General features: G+C 52.1%; 3 protein-coding genes across 11 annotated transcripts; 2 read left to right on the top strand and 1 right to left on the bottom strand.

Annotated features, from left to right (window-relative positions):
* Window positions 1–85: 85 nt before the first annotated feature.
* Phospho1 (phosphoethanolamine/phosphocholine phosphatase) lies at window positions 86–7,535 on the top strand. Of its 6 annotated transcripts, none has more exons than XM_029566070.1 (4): window positions 86–301; window positions 1,214–1,294; window positions 3,530–3,642; window positions 5,395–7,535. In XM_029566070.1, the coding sequence occupies exons 3-4, from the start codon at window positions 3,598–3,600 to the stop codon at window positions 6,151–6,153; spliced, it is 804 nt and encodes a 267-aa protein (XP_029421930.1). In that variant the 5' UTR covers window positions 86–301; window positions 1,214–1,294; window positions 3,530–3,597; the 3' UTR covers window positions 6,154–7,535. The 6 variants fall into 6 exon arrangements, with proteins under 6 accessions (XP_029421930.1, XP_029421929.1, XP_008836526.1 ...); XM_029566069.1 differs by having other exon boundaries at window positions 86–409; XM_008838304.3 differs by lacking the exon at window positions 1,214–1,294.
* A 1-nt stretch (window position 7,536) lies between these two features.
* Window positions 7,537–16,662, bottom strand: Abi3 (ABI family member 3). 3 transcript variants are annotated; one of them, XM_008838307.3, is made up of 8 exons: window positions 16,516–16,662; window positions 11,671–11,838; window positions 10,535–10,711; window positions 9,102–9,187; window positions 8,863–8,958; window positions 8,527–8,657; window positions 8,035–8,169; window positions 7,537–7,726 (listed from the first exon to the last, which is right to left on the bottom strand). In XM_008838307.3, the coding sequence occupies exons 1-8, from the start codon at window positions 16,630–16,632 to the stop codon at window positions 7,563–7,565; spliced, it is 1,074 nt and encodes a 357-aa protein (XP_008836529.1). In that variant the 5' UTR covers window positions 16,633–16,662; the 3' UTR covers window positions 7,537–7,562. The 3 variants fall into 3 exon arrangements, with proteins under 3 accessions (XP_008836529.1, XP_008836530.1, XP_029421928.1); XM_008838308.3 differs by having other exon boundaries at window positions 8,527–8,654; XM_029566068.1 differs by lacking the exon at window positions 11,671–11,838.
* Window positions 16,663–16,771: 109 nt separating this feature from the next.
* Gngt2 (G protein subunit gamma transducin 2) lies at window positions 16,772–20,149 on the top strand. 2 transcript variants are annotated; one of them, XM_008838301.3, is made up of 4 exons: window positions 16,772–16,920; window positions 18,361–18,463; window positions 19,400–19,508; window positions 19,906–20,149. In XM_008838301.3, exons 3-4 carry the CDS (start codon window positions 19,425–19,427, stop codon window positions 20,029–20,031), a joined length of 210 nt encoding a protein of 69 aa, XP_008836523.1. In that variant the 5' UTR covers window positions 16,772–16,920; window positions 18,361–18,463; window positions 19,400–19,424; the 3' UTR covers window positions 20,032–20,149. The 2 variants fall into 2 exon arrangements, with proteins under 2 accessions (XP_008836523.1, XP_029421932.1); XM_029566072.1 differs by having other exon boundaries at window positions 16,772–16,964.
* The last annotated feature ends 1,365 nt before the right edge of the window (window positions 20,150–21,514 follow it).

The following is a 21,514-nucleotide window of genomic DNA, read 5'->3' as shown; positions in this document are numbered from 1 at the left end:
GGGGCTGGGGGGGGCCCCGCCCCTTTGATATGCACTGTCGGCTCGGTGATTGGACGATCGCTTGTGACGCGAGGGGACTGCGGTGGGCCGGGGTGCTGCGGCTGCCGCAGCACCGGCCGCGGCTCCGGCTCCGGCTCCCCGGCATTTAAAGGGGACGCGGCGGCGGCCCCGGGGATGGGGGGCAAGTGGAGGGAACGGCCCAGACGCACATCATCCACGGTCCCTCGGGACTGGAGGGACGCGTGAGCCGGAGCTCAGAGATCCGGGGGTGGATAAGACACCGCGTCCCCCCCCAATTCCCGTAAGCACCCCTGGCTTTATCCTGCCCCCAAATCCCTTAGCTAGCCCCCTTCCCACTCCTTACACTTTAAACTCAGCCAGGACAGACCGCGGCCACCGCTGAGCCCACGTGAGTCCTGGGCTCCCGGGAGGTGGGGAGGACCGGGGTCCCAATGTTGGGGTGGGGGTCGTGTGGAGTTTGAGGGTTCTCCACGCGCGAGGCGGTGGGGAATCCTTGGGACAGAGGACCGAGTCCCCTTCTTTCCCAGGTTCGTGGTGCCCCGGGTCCCTTCATCTCAGGGGACTCTGTCATAGCTAAGGAATCGGTGTCCCCTTGCTCCCCGCCACCCACAAGTCCTCCCTTCTCCCCAGAGCTGCGCACCCCCCCCCGCCCGCATTACAGCGAAGCGCCCGCCAGCTGGGGGTGTGCCAGAGTGCCTGCTTTCCAGTTACCTCTAAAAATATCTCTGTTACCCCAACTAGCAGCTGCCACCTCCCTGCCCCTACCCAGTTTGTCCACCCAAGGCAGTGAGACCCCAGAGACATGCAACTTAATTGTTGGATTGGATTTCTAGTGATAGATGTGAGATTTGTTCTTGGGGCAGAGAGCTTGTTACTGTGATTCCCGTAGTCCTCACCCCATTCATCCTGTGTGTTTCTTGTGGAAAACTATCCCCCCAAACTTCCCTAGAGGTTTCATTCCCTCATTAGGGGAGGAATTTCAAGCTTAGCACCTATTCCAAGAGGGAACTGTCTCCCCTGCCCCCAGGAACCCTCTACCCTCCTACAGATTTAAGCTATGGCAATTGTGTCCAGGACAGGAGGGAGCAGGCAGGAATCTGGTCTGTGGAATCAGAGCCACAGTCCCATGTCTTAAGTGGGACTAGAAAGGGGCTCCCCTCCACCCTAAGAAGCCTCTTTTCCCGTGTGCTAGCTCCTGGAGAAACTCAGAGATCCTGCCGGTATCAGGAGGGATACCAAAGATACCAAAGGTCCAAAGCAGGAATTTTATCAGGTGAATGACCTTTGGGATTTTGGTGGTGTTGGTTTTGAGACAGGAGCTTACCATGAAGCTCATGCTGACTTGGAACTCCAGATTGTCCTACCTCCTAGCTCTGGTGCTGGTATTACAGGCACATGTTGTCAGGCCCACCCGCTGTGATTGATCTTTTGGAATGGTATGGAGCCAAATTCTAATTAGGGATAGGTACCTCATCTGCTGTGGGGAAGGTCTGGGATGTCCAAAGAAGAAACCAAGAACGCCTGGCTTTCTGCTCTGGAGATGAAAAAAAACAAGCTTTCCCTAAATGCGGGTATTAGGTCAAAATGTAATTGTGTGTGTGTCTATTACTGTGAGATATGAAAAGGGCTTTTTTTGTTTTGTTTTCTCTTTTGAGACAGGGTCTCAGTGCTTGGCTGACCTGGAATTTGCTCTGTAGACCAGGCTGGCCTGGAACTCAGAGATCTGCCTGCCTCTGCTTTCTGAGCTCTGGGATTAAAGGATTAAAGGCACCAAACCCAAGATATGAGAAGTTTTGAGCATAAATAAAGATCAGTGGAATATTTGAAAGAATGAAAGGCAAATAGTTGAGACTTTTTTCCCCTAAGAGATGAAAATTGATCTGAAGCTGGGCATGGTGTGGCAAGCCTGAAATCCCAGCACTGAAGAGACTGAGGCAAGGAAGATGCTGAGTTCAAGGCTAGGCTGGGTGATTTACCGAGATCCTGTCTCAATTTAAAAAAAAAAAAAAAGTTTGAGCCAGGAGTGGTGGCACCCACGCCTTTAATTCCAGCATTTGGGAGACAGAGGCAGATGGATCTCTGTGAGTTCAAAATCAGCTTGGTCTACATAGCAAGTTCCAGGTCAGCTGGGGCTACAGAGAGACCCTGCCTCAAAAAGACCAAAAAAAAGTTTGAAAAGGAGAATAGGGACTTATGGTAGAGTGCTTGTCTCATACTTGTAAAGCCCTGGGATCAATCCTGAGTATGGACAGAAGGAAGGAAGAAAAGGAAAGGAAAAAGAGAAAGTTGATCTGTGTGGCTGCTGGTGACCCCTTTGTACCTGTTCCTTGCTTCTCTGCCTGTCTGTCTGTCCCTTGGAGATTGCGTTTACAATAGGCATGGCATCCCCTGACCTTTCTTCCCTGACTCTTGTCTTGGAACAAACATTTGATAGCCAGATTTCTCAGTGACAGACCCCCTCACCTACCTCCACATGTCATTTCTTTGTCCCCCATGGCCCCTCCCCTTCTCTCCCACTGTCTTCAACCTGTAGCCCCCTCTCAACTGCTCTAGCTCTGTTCTTGGGGAAAAAACTAAAACATACTTCCTTTCTTTACTGGAAAGCTTTGCTATCAGGGAGTGAGAAGTTGAGGGTGCTTTCTAGACAGGGCCCCAGAGCCTGTGTCCTCCTGGGGTACCCCAGTCTCTAAGTCTGTTCTGGGACAGTTGCTTCTTTACTGCCCTGGGATGGTCAGGGGAGTATCACCTTGACAAAGTCAGAGGTTTACAGTGTCACCCATTGTCACCACCAGAGGGCAGCAGCCAGCCAGACCTTTGTTCTTAGTCTATCTAGGCTCTCAGTACCTTTCAATTTTGAGTGGCTGGCCTCTGAGCTCTCAACTCAGGATGGAGGGGTAGGGAGGGTTCGGTAGGAAGGAACCAGAGGCTGTAGGTCATGTCCTTTGTAACTGTACTGATGAAGGCCCCAAAAGGTCAGACCTTGTCCACAAAGCCATACAGTAAAGTCCAGCAGAGATTTCAGCCTAACTGGCCTGTCCTATTGGTGAGAACAGAACAAGTGCCAGAGATCAGGGGGATCTCAGCCTCTGGACAGTGCCTAAGCAATCATGAACAAAGCTCTGCCCTGTCAGCATAGACTCTAAGAAGTAATTTAATCCCTCTGAACCATTGTCTGCCTTCCTGGGTCTGATGAGTGGTAAGAACAGGAGTAAAGATGATTGGTAAACTGTGATTTGCCCTACAAAGGTAGGGCAAAGGTCATACTAGAGAAAGAAGCCTTGGACTCAGCCTCTGAAATATGGTTTTGAAATGTCTTGGCCACTTTCAGTGAGTGACCTATGGGCAGGTCAGGTAGCCTGTCTGGGTCTCCATTTAAGAACTTGCTTTTGCTGAGACCTTGGAGTGGCACCCGGGCTTGATAGAAGAGATTGGGCCAGAGGGGCATGCATAGTGGAGGGGAAGCCAGTTGATAGACACTGCTTATGTGGACTTATACGTTTTTATTCAGGAGCTCTGGATGACGGCTAGAGGCCAACAAAGTCTCTAGAGGTGGTGCTCAGGGTTGAGGTGCTGACAATGAGCACGTGCTTTCCAGTTACTGGCCTACGATGCCTGTCTAGGGTAAGTGAGTCCCTCCAGGATGAGGCCTCAAGCCCCGACTTTTCTATCCTTGGGTAAGAGGGGATCTATCCAGCCCCTTTCAGGTTTGTCCTCCCCTCTACTGGTATTCTACTAACCCCTGAAAGCTTCCTGAAAGCTTCTGGTGTGGGTCCAGATGCCTTACATCCTCAACACCAGGGTTCTCAGGCCACTGAGATTCCCCTACAGGATGGTGGTAAAACCCAAAGATGACTAGGGACCATGTAAAAAGGACAGTTTTCTTAGGTCCAAATCCCAATTCCAAAAGGAGGAGATTGGACTATTGTTTCACAAGCTGTGCCAAGCCATCAGGGCTTGGGGGATAGCTCAGTTGGTAGGTTTGCCTAGCAAGCACAAAGTCCTGGGTACAAATGCCAGAACTGCATCAATGTGTGGCACATGCCAGTTAATCCCAGCATTGGGAAGATGGAAGCAGGAGGATCAGTTCAAGGTCGCCCTTAACTATAAGCAATTTCAAGGCCAACCTGGTCTACATGAGACCCTGTCACAAAAGGGGATGGTGATGGAGAAACCAGGTTCCATATGGGTGAATCGGGGTGGGAGTCTGGCAGAGACAGGTAGTGCCACGGATATTCTTGGGTTTACAAGATCTGTCACTCTGCCCTTATACACACAGCTGTTGCAAGCACAGATGGCAGGGACATGCCACTAGGGGCTCCTGCTTGTCTTCATGTGCTTGCCTTTGTGCCCTAATACTTCCCCCATTGCCCCATTATCTCCCATGGTGTCCCTACTTTGCATCCTCATTCCTCAATATGACTCTGGCCCGAGGTCTTAATACCCAGAGCCCCGCTCCCCTCCATCTTCCTGTTCCAGTAGTCTGTCTCCAGTGCCCTAGTCTTAGACCACCCTGCTACCTTCCCCTTCCTTCCTCTACCTTTTCAGCCACTGCTGCTCTTTCCTCTCCCTTGCCTGTCTCCCAGGTATGCTGTGGCCTGGTGAGGGAGGCTCCCACCTCCCCAAGCCCCACTGCTTCTGCTGCTTGCTTGCTTCGGACTCTGGCAGAAATCCCACCCGATGACACGTTCTTCCCAGGGAATTGGCAAGTGATGAGTGATGAGCAGCCAGCACAGGGCCCTACAACTTCCTGGAGGCTCTGTGTCCCATCTCTGGTCCCCTGCCCAGTGCCATCTGGCTGGAAGCAGCTCCCAAAGAGCCTCCCTGGGTCTTGTGTGGTTCATGTACCCACCTGGTAATTCCAAAGGCCAAAATCCAGAGGCCCAGGCCCCTGACTCTCAGGCCTGGCCCTTAGCTGCCATCCAAGCCCAGGAAGGACCTGGCACTTGCCCTTGGTCCACAAGGACCAAAGGGAGAAGGGGTTTTCCCCTTACTCTTGTCTGTACCAACCACACAGGTCACCGAAGTCTCCAATCCAGTTTAGGAACCTTCCCAAGGGGTGATCCCTGGAAAGTCATTCTTTTACCGACCCTTGCTAAGCCGCAAGGGCAGCAGAAACAGAAGCCAAGGAAATCCTTGGTTTCAAGACTGGTATGGTCCCCGGGGTGTCATGATTAACTGAGATGGTCAAGGGACAGCAGGGTGTTAGCGACACATTGGTTCCACCTCCACCTTAACCAGCCTTGGGTCCTCCTCAGGTCTTGGAAGTGCCAGCACCCCTGGCTGTGGCCTGCTAACCAGCCTCTCCCCGGCCGGCTCCTGCCGCGCCGCCTCTCGCTTGCTCCCTCCTCCTGCTCCTCTTCCCCCTGCTCCCAGGACAGCAGGATGGCTGCGCACGGAGCGCCACGCTTCCTTCTGACCTTCGACTTCGATGAGACCATCGTGGATGAAAACAGCGACGACTCGATCGTGCGCGCTGCACCCGGCCAGCAACTGCCTGAGAGCCTGCGTGCCACCTACCGCGAGGGCTACTATAATGAGTACATGCAACGGGTCTTCAAGTACCTGGGCGAGCAGGGCGTGCGGCCGCGGGATCTGCGCGCAGTCTACGAGGCCATCCCCCTGTCGCCGGGCATGGGTGACTTGCTGCAGTTTATAGCCAAACAGGGCTCCTGCTTCGAGGTTATTCTCATTTCGGATGCCAACACCTTCGGTGTGGAGAGTGCCCTGCGTGCCGCAGGCCACCATGGCCTGTTCCGCCGCATCCTCAGCAACCCATCGGGGCCCGATGCGCGGGGACTGCTGACGCTGCGGCCCTTTCACACTCACAGCTGCTCGCGCTGCCCCGCCAACATGTGCAAGCACAAGGTGCTCAGCGAATACCTGCGTGAGCGTTCCCGTGACGGCGTGCACTTCGAGCGCCTCTTCTACGTGGGTGATGGTGCAAATGACTTCTGCCCCATGGGGCTGCTTGCGGGCGGGGACGTGGCCTTCCCACGCCGCGGCTACCCCATGCACCGCCTCATCCAGGAGGCACAGAAGGCCGAGCCCAGCTCGTTCCGCGCCAACGTAGTGCCCTGGGAAACCGCAGTGGATGTGCGCCTCCATCTGCAACAGGTGCTGAAGACGTGTTGACCGTCGCCTGCAGGGGGCGCCCGGGGCAACCGGCGGAGACGGCAGGGGCTGGGACTTGGGAAAGGCAAGCTGAGTTTTAGATTCCCTTTTCCCTTTTGCTTTGCTACACTCCTCCGCGCATTTTGTCTGCTTGGGGGCTGGGAACGGGGTTCAGAGCCGTCCCGATCTATGCAGTTAACACAGTTCGGCTGCTTCCCCGCTTCCACTGCCATGCTCCAACCCAGAATGGTGCGCACGTCTTGGAAGGCAGCAGTAGCCTCCAAACCTGAAGGGGCTCCTGGCAGGTGGCAGAAGGAACATCTCTCACTGCTATAAACTTCTGCTTCGGCTGCGTAACCTCCCCGCCCCAGTCTTCTCTCAAGGGGACTCAGGATCGCCGCATGTCAGCACCAGACTCCCCCGGCACAGATAGATGACGCAGCCAGGCCTTGTTCCAGCCACAGCAACCCTACACTACTGCAGTACTCGCTGCACCTTCCTGCTTCCCTTCCTCTGCCCACACCAGCCACCCCCCGAAAGGAAGAAAAAGCCAGGGGGAACAGTCGCCTCCTGGTGGTGGAACAAGATAGCACACTGTCCACCTGGGTAAAGCCACCTAGGGACCTCAGAGAGTCTCCTTGCACCCCAGCCTCATCTATTGCAGCAAGAGACCAGGGATCTCACCAAAGTCATCCTCCGCAAACCCCCTCCACCCTTATGGAACAGAAAGCCATGTTTTTAAAGCAGAGCCAGGGAATCCTAAGCCCCTCCCCTCTCTGGTATTTCAGACCTATAAAGGAGGTGAAGGGGGGCAGTGTCTCCAATCTCTTGGCGCCACAGTGGGAGGGTTGAGAGTGCTTTTTGCTCTCAGAGAGCCCCATTTAAACAGGAGGCTTGAAGAACCCATACTGAACACAAGCAAGGGGCAAAAGAGTCTTAAGATGCAGTCAGTGGCTGCATTAGTCAATGGCTGCCTGTGGTGACTGGGGTCTAGTAGAGGGAACAGTTGAAGACTAAGCAGGTGGAGCGGCCCTGTGAGGCAGTCTGCAGGGCTCGACTTAGGTGCTTTAGAACTTGGTGTCTGTCCATCGGAACCTCTCTGGCCTTCTAGCCCTGCAGGGCAACTATCATGGGGTCATTGGAGTTTTATTCAAAGCTGGTACTCTGCCCTGCATGACTGGGGGGGGGGTCCCCTGTGGGCAAAGTGTCCAAACTTCTTGGCTTCCAAGTTTTTTCCCATCTGGAACAGGCCTCTTCGTACCTCCTCTCTCTTTAGGCCCACTTTCCATTGCAGTGAGGGGAAGGCACTGAACACAGCTCACAGCCCAAGAGGTAGACAGGCTTAGTCCAGTCTTGACTATGGAGCTGGCTTTGGCTTGGGGCTAAAGAGGCCCACTGAGGCAGTGCTGAGTTGGTGCAGCCCTGGGCTGTCAGCAGCTGGGCTCCACATAATTCCCTGGGAAGAATCCAGTGCCCTCTGAGCTGACACCTTCACACCAGCCATCTGAGTAGCGTCGGGTGACACAGATAATGGTGCCTTCGGAGAAGGAGAGCTCGTTGTCCTTCTGACGGGTGTATGGATACAGTGTCACCACTGTAGGGCAGGAGAGAGAGCCCATGAGGTGTGCCTTCTGTCCCGCCCCCATAGGGACACAAGGTCTCACTGGGCTCTAGGGAGTTTTTATGGAGAAGGCCGCTTCCAAGCCTTTAAGATCCCTCCCCAGCTCTTTCTAGTGTTCAGAATTCAGTTCATCAGAAAATGAAGATTGAGGGGACAAAGTAGGGTCACACCTTGGCAGAGGGAGAGGAGGATGTCTCTGGGTTAGAACAACTGGGGTCAGGGTAACAGGCCAGAATCCTGGCAATGGGGTCTGGGGTGCTTCAGTCCCAGCATTCAGGTACCTTTCTCCAAGTATGTGGCAGGGACCCAGCTGGGCTCATCTGGTCCAAAACCTGGAGGTGGTGGAGGCAGCAGGTCCACTTCATCCCCCTCTAGGGCTGGGGGAGGGGGCAGATCCAGGGGAGGGGGCAGATCCACTGTGGGGGGGCAAGGGAAGGGGGACAGAAAGAATGCACCATACTTAGGATCCAGCCAGTTCACGTCATCTCCTGCATGCACCCATCAGGACCCTCCCACAATGCCTCTGGCCAGAAGCTCAGAAGATGCTCAGGGATTCAATAGGAACAGAGTAGTCAGACTTTGCCTCTTACTCGCTGGGATACCTTTATGCAAGTCGCTTACTTACACGGGTAAGGCCCTAATCAGGGTTAAGTTTAAATGAGAAGTCTGAAACAGGCCTGGTTAAAGTAGGCTCCTCTGGGTTCTCCACCTTGGTTCCGGAGGAGCGTGGGACTAGAGCCCAGAAGGGTGGATTGGGGCGGGGGGCTCCTTACCGGGAGGAGTCGGGGACAGCTCCAACGGAGGAGGAGGCAAAAAGACCTCAGCGGAGGCTGGCAGAGGAGGTGTGTTTGCGGGTGCTGCCTGCCCTTTGGACTGGGGGACCCCACTGGCACCTTCTGCGCTGCTGAAAACCAGAGCAAATGCGGTTCAAAGGTGGTCCTGTCTTAACTCAGCGTCTGAGAGGCCCCAACCCTCCAATCCGAATTCTTGCCTCAATTTCCCCCATTCGATGGTCTCGGTTTTCCCAATCCCAGTGGCCACGGTGACTGACACCCTTCTCAAAATCCACCTCCCAAGATCCACCCACCCACTTGGACTTGAGCGCTCACCCCACGGAGGCCAAGGAAGAGGCCGAGGAAGCGGCGGAGAGCTTGCCGTCGGGCACCACCGGGAGCTGCACAGGCTCGGGGATCCGAGGGGGTCTCCTGGGGGTGGAGTGGGGAGGCATGAGGATGGGGAACCTGTGGTGGGCAGGGTTCTGGAGGAGGGAGAAGCTGGGCACCAGAGCCTCAAGGCGCCAGCTGCTGCAAGGGGTGGGAAGGTTGGGATGGACCCGCGGCGGCCTCACCCCAAAGTGGCAGAGGCAGGAGTGGCTGGCGCCTTGATGCTCTTGCGAGACAGGGTTCCAGTCCGGGACAGCTGCGTGCTCAGGTCCTGGAAAGAGGAGGTGGGGCTGACGTCCGGGGTAGGGAACAGTTCTCATCTCAGAAAGAAATGGGGGAGGGAAAGAGGAGAACTGGGAGGCTGAGAGCGGGCTCAGCAAGTTCCACTTCCCAGCCCTCCTCCTGCCCCACCCCCACCTCACATGTGGGTGTCACTGCCTGGGCCACAGGGCCTCAGACTGTAGCAGGCCCCACAGAGCCACCCCACCAAAAGGAACTCGCAGTACAGTACATCTGGGGGCCATTTCCTCTGCACAGTCATGGTACCTGAGTGGGCCTCTCTGTACCCCACCCCCTACACCATCTCAGTCACCCAGGTATCTGGGTGGCTTGGTGATCTTTAACTTTGATTAGATCTCAACTCCAGCATGAGCTGAGGAGGGGGTTGAGAGAGGAGACACATCACACTCAGAACTGTCCCACTTGCTTTCATAGACCTGAGGAACTGACCTCCCCAAGTTCAAGGCAGAGAGCAGCAGGACCCAGAATAGAGAGGAGTGTCCAAATGACAGGGTACATCCCAGAGTGCAGGAGACGCCTATGTAACTGGTGGGACTTCCCCCAGGATGGCCACCTGGGGACCATGTTCACCCTACCTCAGTAGACACAAGACAAAGGGGAGTTGAACCGAAGCATAAAAAATGAGTTGAGGGCTGGGCATGTAGCTCACCAGTGGAGCTTGCATGTCGAGGCCTGGGTTTCATTCACAGCACCATCAAAAGGAAATTTTGAAAAAGAAAGATGGACAGCAAGAAGAACTTATTGGTGCAGGGGCCTGGTAAATGAAAGAAAGGTTTTTTCCTTTTGGAGGGTGGCCATATTAATACCATTAATATCTGGGGTATAGTAGAATGGTGATAAAATGGAACTGACAAAATGAGATGTGGGTGTGTGAGTGTCCTCTCCACCAAGTCTGCTTGGAGCAGCTGCCTTCTGCCCTTTCCTGCCACCAGCAGCTCTGGGGGACTGCTCGGTGTAGTGACCTCAAACCCCCAGACAGAGGAAGTTGCTGTTCTCATGTGGCTGGGGAGTGGTTCTCATGCACACCCTGACATCCTCCCTTCCCCCTCTTGCCCTTCACACACACATACACCCAGTACCGGTGGGTAGGGGGGCTGAGAGAGCCCAGGATCTACTGAAGCAGAACATCTGAGAATAGGGTAGAATCTAGTTATGGACTTTGGGATGGGGAGGAGCTTAGGTGATGGCTTCAGGAAGTGGGAGAGGGGGTCGCAAGGTAAGGTAAGAACACTGATGGAAAACTGGGGCCGAAGCCACAAGGCAGGGGTGGGGTGGGGTGGAGGGGGTGAGTTGAGAGGGAGAACAAGGCTCCTCTTACCTTGATTCCATGACCAATGTCATCCAAGCAGCCAAAGTTGAGGGGCTTCCTATAGTAGGGAGTGAGGGGAGGTAGGCTCTCAGGAGGGATGACCTTCTGGCCAGGGGGCAGCCGCTGGACAGTGGCTAAGGTGCCGATCTCCCTCCGGGCCACCTTTTCCATATGCATGTTCACCATCTGCATGACAGGGTTGGAGGTGACAGTGAAGGACACTCTGTCCAACAACCCTTCCCTTTAAGAGAAAGAGAATGCAGAGCTGTGAGGAACCATGGAAGGCAAGGAAGTCCAGAGAAGAGAGCAAGTTTTGTCCCCAACTGGGAAAAGAATAGCGGGAGAGGATGAAGCCACTTTGGAGCAATTTTCTGGTGGAAGAGAATGAGGGTTATTATTAGCTGATCAGGAACCAGAGGAAAAGGGAAAACGTTACATCCCTGGGGATGCTGGGAAGGGGCTGAAGGAGAAGGCAGACTCTGGAACAAGGGGGCATAACAGAGGTGACAGAGATTTGTAACTAGCTCTCCCCTTTGGTGGACAAATATGTGAATTAGCTTCCTTTTGAATGTTACCTCTGGCTCTAGGGTGGGAGCAGGGGTAAGAGGAAGACACACCCCGTACACTGACCTCATGTGAGTGCATGGTCTGGCTGTGTGTGTAACTGGCTCATTCGCGTGCTTTATGGGGTAATCCGTAGGTCAAGGATCCAGGAAGGAAGGCTGAGGGTGTGTATGCTCCAAGGGTGGGGGCTCTGAATGATGGTGGTAGGGATTCTGGGGTCGAAGATGGCCTTGCCTAACAAGTACCCTGGGTGGAGGACATTTATTAAATCACTGCTTATATTTTAGTGCAAACAGGATGCTTTTCATCTCTCTTGCATGGTACAGGTGCCATGATTGGCAGACACAGCTTTCAGAAGCCCAGGGTAGCATTCAGAGAAAAAAAGGATTCACTTTCTGGGCACTTATGAGCCTGATGGGGCAGCAAGACACCCCACTGAGACATAGCCACAGGTAGAAGACAGTTTGAAAAGCTCAGGAAGTGTAGTCGGGTTGGCCCTGTGAACATGAAGAAAGGCAAGAAAGGACTTTGCTGTAGAGAAGGTTTGAACAGGACTGAAGAGCTGAGGCCAACACCCTTACCTGGCCCAATGTGCTGACCCGGGCTTCCACCTGCCGCAGGGTAGCCCCCTGGAGGTCCAGCATTCGAAGAGTGTGCCCGGCCAAGTTGCCCACTTGGTAAGCCACACTGGCTAGGGCCTGAGTGGTGAAGGCCATGGTCTCCTCTAGTGCCTTCCGCTTGTCTGTGGCCTGAAATACACATAGCCTTGGCCTGAGGCCAGTACATTCCACTGGGTCCTTGGTAGGGTGGGGTGGAACGGAAGAGAATATAAAGAAGGTGGGAGCTGAATTGGGAGAAAGCGGTCGCCCTTAGATGTTTGAGGTAGCTTCCAGAAGAATGATATGGGAGGAGAGACTCAGAGGACATTAAGAAAGCAGGTCTGGGGGCTGGAGAGATGGGTCAGCAGCTAAGAACACTGACTGCTCTTGCAGAGGACCGGGATTCGATTCCCAGCACCCACATGGCAGCTATGAACTGTCCTTAACTCCACTTCCAGGGGAATCCAAAGCCGTCTTCTAACCTCCATGGCATTGCACAACATGGGTGCACTCACATACATGCAGGCAATACACTCATACACATAAAATAAAAATAATAAAATTAAAAAAAGAAAGCAGGTCTGTAGCTAGAGAGACTGGCTCTGGGGAGGGGGAGGATACCCTTCCTCAATAGTCCAGCTGAGAGGACTGAGTTGAGGGGACCCTACTGCCTTCCTGAGGACTTTGGCAAGTATCTCTTTGGGGGCTGGGTGGTGAAGAGTAGAAAGGAAAGAGGAAGGTAATACTGACAGGAGGAGACATGCCTAAATTTAAAAGCTAGCCAACTAATGTCAGGCCCTTACCCCAGACATGCAAACCAGAGTCCCCTAGGAATAAGGCCAGGAGCCTAACAGCTCCCCAAGTGACCTTATTCTTCCTTAGCCCCAGTCTACAGGTTGGTGTTTGGGAACTCAAAGATGGAAACTGTGGCCCAGAATGGAGTGACTTTATTTACTCATTCCCTCTAACTGCTTTCTAATGTTTCTTTGCTTTTCTTTCCTTTGGAAATAGTTGTTTTGAGAAGACAGGGTCTTGGATTTGAGGCTAGCCTCGAACTCCCTACGTAACCAAGACTGGCCTTAAACTCCTAATCTCTGCCTCTTCCTCCACCTCCCAAAGCTGAGATTATCGGAGTGCCACCATACACAGCTCCTGCCTTTCCCTTCACTTTCCCCTTCTGCATTCCCCCTCTCACATTGGCCACTGGAGTTTTGCTCTCAGACAAGCTGGATTGTTTCTACGTTTGCATTTGCTGTACTTAGAATCCTTTTTGTTAGTTGTTTCCAACTTCTAGCTCTTCCCCAATCTACCCTTCTCTCTATTGACTCACTATCCTATTTGCCCTCTTCTCTTGTTCTCTGTGGCTTTTCCACAAAACACTATTTCTTTACATCCTCCACCTCTGATGTGTAACTACCATGAAAGGAGAGAGCTCTTCTGCTCTATTCTGTAACCTATACTGCCAAAGTGCCCAACACACAGAAGATATTTAATAAATAGGCATTTGTGTTGTCTAACAGATTGAAGAGGAACCTAACAATAGTGGGATAGCTTCCTACTGCATGCCAGACACTGCCTAGTGCCACACTGCCAGGCACTGAAGGAAGGGTGGGCAGGGAGTGGCTAAAGACAAAAGAGGACTTTCGTGGGTCCCAGACCAGTCTTCAAGGGCCAGGCAAAACTGCTCAAGTCTGCTTCCCCAAGCGACTTCCTCCTTTCCCATCAATCATGAACTTGCTGCACTTTAGACTGTCCTTTTCTAGGGTGGGTGGGAGAGAGCAGAGGTGAGCCCAGCAAAAATCAGGAGCGGGACAGTGCGCTAACAGACAAGGGTGCACCTTACAGTCTCCTTGCTTGGGACCTGGGGTACCTCTTAGGACCTGTCACTGGAACTATCAGAGCTACATCCTGAGAGAGACCTAGAACCTTCTGGTAAACGCATGCCATGATCCTCCCTCTTCCTGCTTTTCTGTTCCAACAGCAGGAAAGTGATGCGCATTTGTATGCCTATTTACATGTCATCTGCATATGTAACAAAATTTACATCTCATCAACTTATGCCTTGAATAGGCAAAGAAACCATAAAGGACTGCAGATTTTGTTCTAATTTAATAAGTAAGAAAACAGGCCACTCTTCTGGACAGTCCCCTCCTTAGACATGGCACATGGACTTGCCAACCCAAACAGGCAAAGTGTCTCCTAGGCCCAGCTCTGGGTGCCTCTATTCAGGGCGTTTCTGACCTCTGGCTTTGGTCTTGGCCCAAAGTTGGGTGTTGAGGAACAAGAGTCTGGGATTCTTCATCTAAGGTGACTGCACATCATGCAAATGACCCTGTCAGTACATTTAGTCAACCCTGGCTAAACACCCTACACTTGACCCACCTGTCTCCTGCTATTCCCCACAGGCTTCCTGCTTAGGTGGGGAAGAGGGCCTTAAGAGCAGTTCTGAGAAGATATTGGAAGCTTTCCTCCCAGGACAGGTGGGGACAGTTCCTGGTTGTATAGTTCAGTAGTTAGTACACTGCACGAAGGAAGCAAGAGCCCAGAAATTCTGAAATGGGTCTGGGCTTCTGGTGCCCTGAGTGTGTTTGCAAGGGCTGTCACCAGGCCAGAATGGAGTTTCATCATCTGCATGTACCTTTCATCTTTCTGAAATAGTAATGGTAATGATAGCAACTACCATTTATCCCCACCTTCTTCAGGGCAGGCACTGGGCAAAGACTTTAATAGTGATCCATTTAACATCTGAAACCACCTTGGAGAAGATACAGAATCTGAAAGGAACCTGAGACCCTAAGTCCCCCCCATTTCCTTCCCCTCCCCCTCTCCTCCCCATCTGCTTGATGGCGCAAGCCTGCAATCTCAGCACTCTGGAGGCTGAAGCAGGAAGATCATGTAGTCAAGTCCAGCCTGAGCTACAGAGTGACCCTGATGAAAAAAGAAAATCCCGAGGGGAAACTTGCCCCAGGTTCTGTATGTTAGAGGTGGCAGAGCTGGGATCTCAGGTTCATAACTTCAGATCCTGTGCCTACTGACTGTGCAAATGAGAAAGGACCCGCTGGAAATGCCTTGAGAGCTCTGAGATATGGAAGTTCTTGAATGGAAAGGGTCGCTTTTAGCCCTGTCCAGGGCAGTATGCCTGAGTGCTGGGCGAACAGAGCTGCTTTGCAAACCACATGACAGTTCCTCTGTCTACAGGCTCAGCACTCACCATCAAGAACCACAAACTGATACTCATGGTAGCACTGTTGCTCTGGGGTTAAGGAGTGGGCTCTGAACTCAGAATTCTGGCTGCTTTTCTGTCTTTTGGAGAGGGTCTTGCTATGTAGCCCTGACTAGCTTGGAACTCACTATATAAACCAGGCAAGACTTGAACATTCAGAGGTCCTCCTGACTTAGCCTCCCAAATGCTGAACTTCCAGGTATGGGTCAGCACACATAGCAGGAATTCTGGGTTTGAATCCTGTCTCAGTGACTAACATGGAGACTTCTGGGAAAGCAGTTTAACCCTTTCCAAACCTCAGCTTCCTCACTGTGAAGTGTAAGTACTCACAGGACTGGGATAGGGACAGAAAGAGGCACCACCGAGGGTGCAAAACACCTTGTTATCAATGCCTCTCTTCGAGCTGCCATTTCTCATAAGCTTTTGTGTCCCCCGCCTCCAGTTGTCTCACAATTTGATGAGAACTAGTTAGAAAAATGAAGCTTGGGGCAAAACATAGCAGATTTAGCCTGTCACTCTCAAGGGAGCAGAGGAAACCGAGGACAAAGAGTGCAGATAAACTGTACCAACTTATAGCATGTCAGGGAGGCAGAAGGATGGAGAGGAAGAAACCCAGGCGAGAAGCCAGAGAGGCGGAGGCTGATGCTTGGCTCTGCTATTCCAGAGCTGGGTGACCCTAGACAAGTCTTCTCCCCTCCCTGAGTGTTTGTTTTTACATTATAAACTAGGAACTATAGTGCTCCTCTCACAAAGTCACTGTGAGGATTAACAAAGGAATAGGCGAAGCCTCTGCCAGCTCTTTCCACCATCCAGGAATCAATGTTCTGGGACAACCACATGATGACCAAAGTTGTTCCAGGGTGGAGTAGAGCTTAGCAGTAGAGCACTGGCCCTGCTCATGCCTGACATGCTCGAGGTCCTGGGTTCCATTCACAATGTCTCAGGAATTGACACAACAAAACAAAATCAATAGCCAAGTATGGTAGTGTTTGCCTGTAATCCCAGCACTGGGGATACTGAGGCAGAAGTATTTGAGGGCAGCCAGAGCTATCGTGGGCTCAAGAACAGCCTGGGCCACACAGTAAAGACTCTGTCTCAAAAGTCCAAAATAAATAAACGTTTAAAGCTGCTCTACAATGCCTCCCAGATCATCATTTGGCAGCTTGCTCCCAGCCACCATGTTGGAAGTCTCTTGCCTCTGCATCAGACCCTTTCTGTTTAGCACGGCCTGATCTGACTCCTCTGTGGTCTCAAACGCCAAGGAACAAACTCCTTTCTCACTACAGTGTGTGGGAAATTCTTTCAAGGGCATCCCTGGAGCCAGCCTGAAGATGGAATGATGTACCAGCACCTGTGTAAGAAAAGGGTCTGTAGGTCTCCGGAGCAGGGACTCCAGGGTGGACAGGATGTACAGCTGCCTGTCTGTCCCTCACCTCTGAGTCTGGTAGCGAGATAAGACCCTGTGGCTCCTGGAGAACGTGGGATCAGGGCGGCATTTAGAACCCGAAATGAGGCTGACGCCTAAGGACTACTGAGGCAAGATCAGGCACCTGCCTATGGTTCTTGGGCTGCAGGGTGTCTCTGCCCGAGCCCTTCCGGCCTACCTGCACATAGTTGTTCTCGCAGTAGTCGGCCACCCTCAGCAGGGCGCTGTGGTTGCCCCGCAGAGCCTCCCTGCCCGTGGGGATTTCAAACTCTTGCAGCTGCTGCAGCTCCGCCATGGTCCTGGCCTCCCAGGGGCTCCCCGGGGAGCCTGCTGGTTTTGAGCCTCACCCTGCCCCTGATTGGTCGTCGCTCTGCCTTCCCTCCCTCTTCACAGCTTTTGGTTTCCTCTGTGTGAGAGACCCAAACCTGCCTGCAAAGGGCAGGCATGCTCATTCCCGGACTAGAGGAAGTCAGACCCTGCGTGCCTGGCCTGTGCCTCTCTGTCCCCTGCTCAGGGGAAGAGGGAAGCCAGGGGCCTGTTTGCCGTCCCAGCCTCTCAATCCCACCCGGCAGAGGAAGCCAAGGTCGGGGCAACTGTGATTGCTCCCCTGTCCTGGAGAGGAAGCTGGTTGGTGGGGGGATGGGGTAGGAGACAGGAGGAAGGGGTTGGCCTGCTGTGGGGTGGGGGGTGGATTTTCCACTCATGGAAGAGGGGAGGAAAGGGCAGAGGGTGGGGGCTTCCTTGGGAAGCTCAGGGATGAGTCACCAAGGGATGAGGGAGTGGAAGGTGGATAGGATATGGAGATCAGTCATACTGGGGAGAATGGGGCTGGCAGTGCTACAACAGTGGAAAACAGACCATTTAACAACAAGAGGAATCAGGGTTAGACACCAGGAAGGCACTGCTAAAATTCCTGGAGAACTGTGGACAAGCCTATGAAGGGTCAGGCAGGATGAAGACCTGTGACACATGTTTTATGCCTGATGGGAGGTAGGACAAGATGAAATTGACCAAATTTGTAGTGTGAGAGATTCAGTTGAGCAACAGGAAGGCCTTGGATTTGAGATAATGCCAGGTTCAAATTCCAGGTTGATGTGTGGGTTTTAGGTAGCCTTGGTGGACAGAGCCCTGAGACAGACTCAGAAGGCATGGGACTTTGGTCCATGTATTACTGGGGAGTTGAACTTGGCACCCTCAGGACTCCAATCCCAAACTTGAAATTTTGGAGCTCCCAAGCCCCAGGGGGACTTGGTCCCAGGACAGGGGATGATCTGTGGGCTTCTTCCAGCCCCTTCTACCATGTAGTCTGTCATTTTAGCTGCCAAGTCAGAGGAACCCTCACTGGCCACATTGGTGCCTTATGATTTCCTCAAGATTTCCCTTACTATGGGACAAACGTCAGCCAGTGCAGGAGCTCAGCTCTGCTAAATGACACAATCAGCAAGTGTTCCTTTAAGAGATGAAGGGAAAGCAGGTTACAGGTGTGTGCTGGGGACTACAGGTAAAGAAGTCCCACACTCCATGCTCTGAAGGAGTCATGGAGGCCAAGAAACAAGGACACAGGCATTAGGCTGGCCACAGCCCCTGGGCACAAACTGGTGAGCATTGGAAGTAAAGGTGAATTAGAGGATGAGCCAGGAGACCCCCATAGGATAAAACTGTGGAAACCTCCAATGAAAAGCATAAAGGTTTCCAGATAGGGAAAGCTGGGAGGTGGTCTGGGACTTGTCTCCAGGTGGGGGTGGAGGCAACCTGGAGTAGTGAGGAAAGACAGGAGAGGGGAAGACAGAAAAGAGGAGTGCGGGCTTGGAGGATATGTTTGGGGGCGGGCAGGTCATCATTAAAGGAGTGAGGCTGATGCAGGGGCCAGGGGCCCACCCACACTGAATGAGGCCTGTTTTCTACTTGTGGATGGAACATGAATGTCTGCTTTGGAGTAGTAAGGGCTGGGAGGCTCGCTGGGAGCTGGACTTAAAACCCTGAGCTCATGATCAGCTTAGCCATCAGAGATTTGGCTTTCCAGACCATCCGCTTGATCTGAAGATTTTCGGCTGAGGAAGAGCTAGGAAGCTCAAGCATTATTTTGTTTGGGTCCTGGAGCGGTGACTTGGAGAGTGTGCTGGCAGGTGAGGAGGCTGCGGACCACTGGGCTGGGTTCTAGTCTTAGGATTATTGAAATCAGGCACCAGGCTGACCTTCCTGGTGACCCTGCAGGGATGATGGTAACCGTATTATTATCAGAAATAATAAGAAGTGTAACCTGTTTATTATGTGCCAGATAGTATATGACAATATTCCACATGCATTATTTTTTAGTTCTCACAATAATTGTGAGAATGAAGATAATCACTCCTATGGGGTTGTGGATGTACCTCAGTTGGTAGAGTGTTTGCCTAGCATGCGTGAAACCCTGGGTTCCATTTCCAGTAAATTAAGCATGATGGCACATGCTTATAGTCCCAGCACTTAAAGGTGGAGGCAGGAGGATCAGAAGTTCAAAGTCATCCTCAACTGTGTAGAGAGTTTGAGGCCAGCCTGGGCTACATGAAACCCTGTCTCAAAAAACACTAATAAATGCTACTATTATTATACCCATTTTGTTGATGGGGAAACTATGACTCAAGGAGGTTGAATGACTTGGCTAAAGACACCCAGAGATGAAGCTGCAGACCTGGGGTCAGATCTGGAGTCTGGCTGCCCCCCAGAACCCCTGGTCTTTACACTAGGCATACTGTCCCCTGTCAGTACCTGGGACACTAAACAAAACATCTACCTGAGCGATTAATTGGAGCAATAACTTTTCGTCCAGTATTGTCCTCACTGACTTCATTTCCCTTTCCTTTTCTACTTTCTTCTTAGAGAGATTCTTAGCACAGAGCAAAGATTGCACCTCCCCCATCCTATTGGGAGCTTCCTTTCCTAAGCCCATGTTCGTGATAGGAAACAGAATGGAGGGATTAAGTGAAGATGAGGAGCCTGAACTGGGGGATGAGGCAGGAAAGAGGGTAGGAATGGAGGCATGGAGGGAGCAGGAACTGTTGATGGCCGCTTGATACTTGCAGGGTCCAGGTCTTCCTCCAGGACAGGATGGCCCAGGATCTCAGTGAGAAGGAACTACTGAGGATGGAGGTGGAGCAGCTGAAGAAGGAAGTGATGAACCCTCGTGATCTGGTGAGCCTCTTGCCCCTCCCTCCTCTGTTCTTCCTCATCTCTTCTTGCTCAGGATGGAGAGAAGATGGTGGGCACAGAGGTGCCTCTTGCCTGGGGTGGGATATAGAAGCATGTTGGGGTCTCCTCCACTTTCCTAGGCACAGGGGAGAGACTCAGAACTGTGGGGAGCCCAGTGTGTCCAGGCTTGTCTCCAGGCTGGGCTGGTCAAGCATTTCATGTTTGAGGGTCAGGTCAAGGAACTTACCCTCCAGCCTGCTTGTCCTTCTTCCCTTTGCCCATCACCTTCTTCCTCTTTGACTTCCACCCTTACCCTCCAGAATCACATTTTCCTAAGACTGGCCAAGTCACAGAACCTGAGAAATAAACGGGGCTATGACCATATTTTGTCATCTCACAGATTTCCAAGACTGGAAAGGAAATCAAGGATTATGTGGAGGCCCAAGCAGGGACTGACCCTCTTCTCAAAGGCATCCCAGAAGACAAGAATCCCTTCAAGGAGAAGGGTGCCTGCGTGACAAGCTGATGGCCCAGGGAGCCCCACCCTCTGTCTGTCCCTCCTCATTCAGGTCCATGTCCTGGGAAGCCGGGGATATCAGTGAATGTTTATCTCCTCTTAGACATGAAATAAGTAAAGATGCTGAAAAGACACAGTGAGTCTATTCTCAATCCTACTTTTTATTCTTTTCTCCATCTCCTCTACCTGCTGGCCTGTGGCTGACCCCCACTTGGAAACACCCTGAAGAGAGTTTTCCAGTTTCACAGGTGACAGGGCAGGAAGAGCCTGAAATGCCCTGAGGTCCCAGAGAGCAGTCCTAAAAACATTCATCCCTCTCAGATCCCCTTCATCTTTCCTTCTCCTCTCTTCCTAGGGAAAAAGCATTTACACATCAGCACAGTTTGAGATGGGGACTGGGACTAGGGCTCCCCTACCTCATGTCCTATCCTGCTATCTTTTTCCTAGTCATTTAAATTTTTATTTATTTATTTTATTTTTATATGTATGAGTGTTTTGCCTGCATGTATGTAATTGCACCCAATGCATGCAATGCCCATGGAGGCCAGAAGAGGGCGTCGAATCCCCTGGAACTGAAGTTACAAACAGTTGTTAGCCTCCATGCCGGTGCTAGGAACCAAACCCAGGTCCTCTGCAAGAGCAGCCAGTGCTCTTAACTTCTGAGGCATTTCTCCAGCCCCTTCCTAATCATTTAAATCACTGAGTGTGGGAGGTAGCTCTGTTGGTAGTGCTTGCCTAGCATGCAGGAGGCTCTGGGTTCTGTCCCCAACACCACACAAACTGGGCCTGGTAGTCCTTGCTAAAATCCCAGCAACTAGGAGGCTGAGGAAGGAGGGTCAGAAGTTCAAAACCATGCTTACTACATAGGGAGCTTGAGGCCAGCCTGGGCTATAGGAGACCCTGTCTCAAATCTAAATAAATAGAGCTGAGCATGGTGGCGCATGCCTTTAGTCCCAGCACTAGGGAGGCAGAGGCAGGCAGATCGCTGTGAGTTCAAGGCCAGCCTGGTCTACATAGTGAGTTCAGGTCAGCTGGGACTACAGGGAGACCCTGTCTCAAAAAGACAAAATAAATAAAATAATAAATAAATAACTAGATCACCCCAGGTGACCTGATGGCAATAAATAAATACATACATTAAATAAGTAAGTAAATAAATAAATAAATAAATAAAGTTTGTAGGGTCATGATTACATGGCTTAGCCCAGCATGATAGAACATGCCTTCAGTCCCAGCGCTGGGGAGGCAGAGGCAGGTGAATCTCTGTGAGATCGAGGCCAGCCTGGTCTACATAATGGGTTCAGGCAGTTAGGGCTACAGGAAGACCTTGTCTCAAAAAATAAAAACAAAACAAAAGATTACATGGTTTATTTAATATTACCAACCGTCTGTTATGGGCTGGGCAGCAAAGCTGGAAGCCTGAGCAGGATCAGCATGGTTCTTATCTTCATGAAATGTGGTGGAGAGAACATGAAACAATTTATAATGAAGT

This window comes from Nannospalax galili, unplaced genomic scaffold, assembly GCF_000622305.1.
Source record: "Nannospalax galili isolate Female #2095 unplaced genomic scaffold, S.galili_v1.0 scaffold95, whole genome shotgun sequence".
Lineage (NCBI taxonomy): Eukaryota > Metazoa > Chordata > Mammalia > Rodentia > Spalacidae > Nannospalax > Nannospalax galili.
This window is presented reverse-complemented; position numbering and strand designations above follow the sequence as displayed.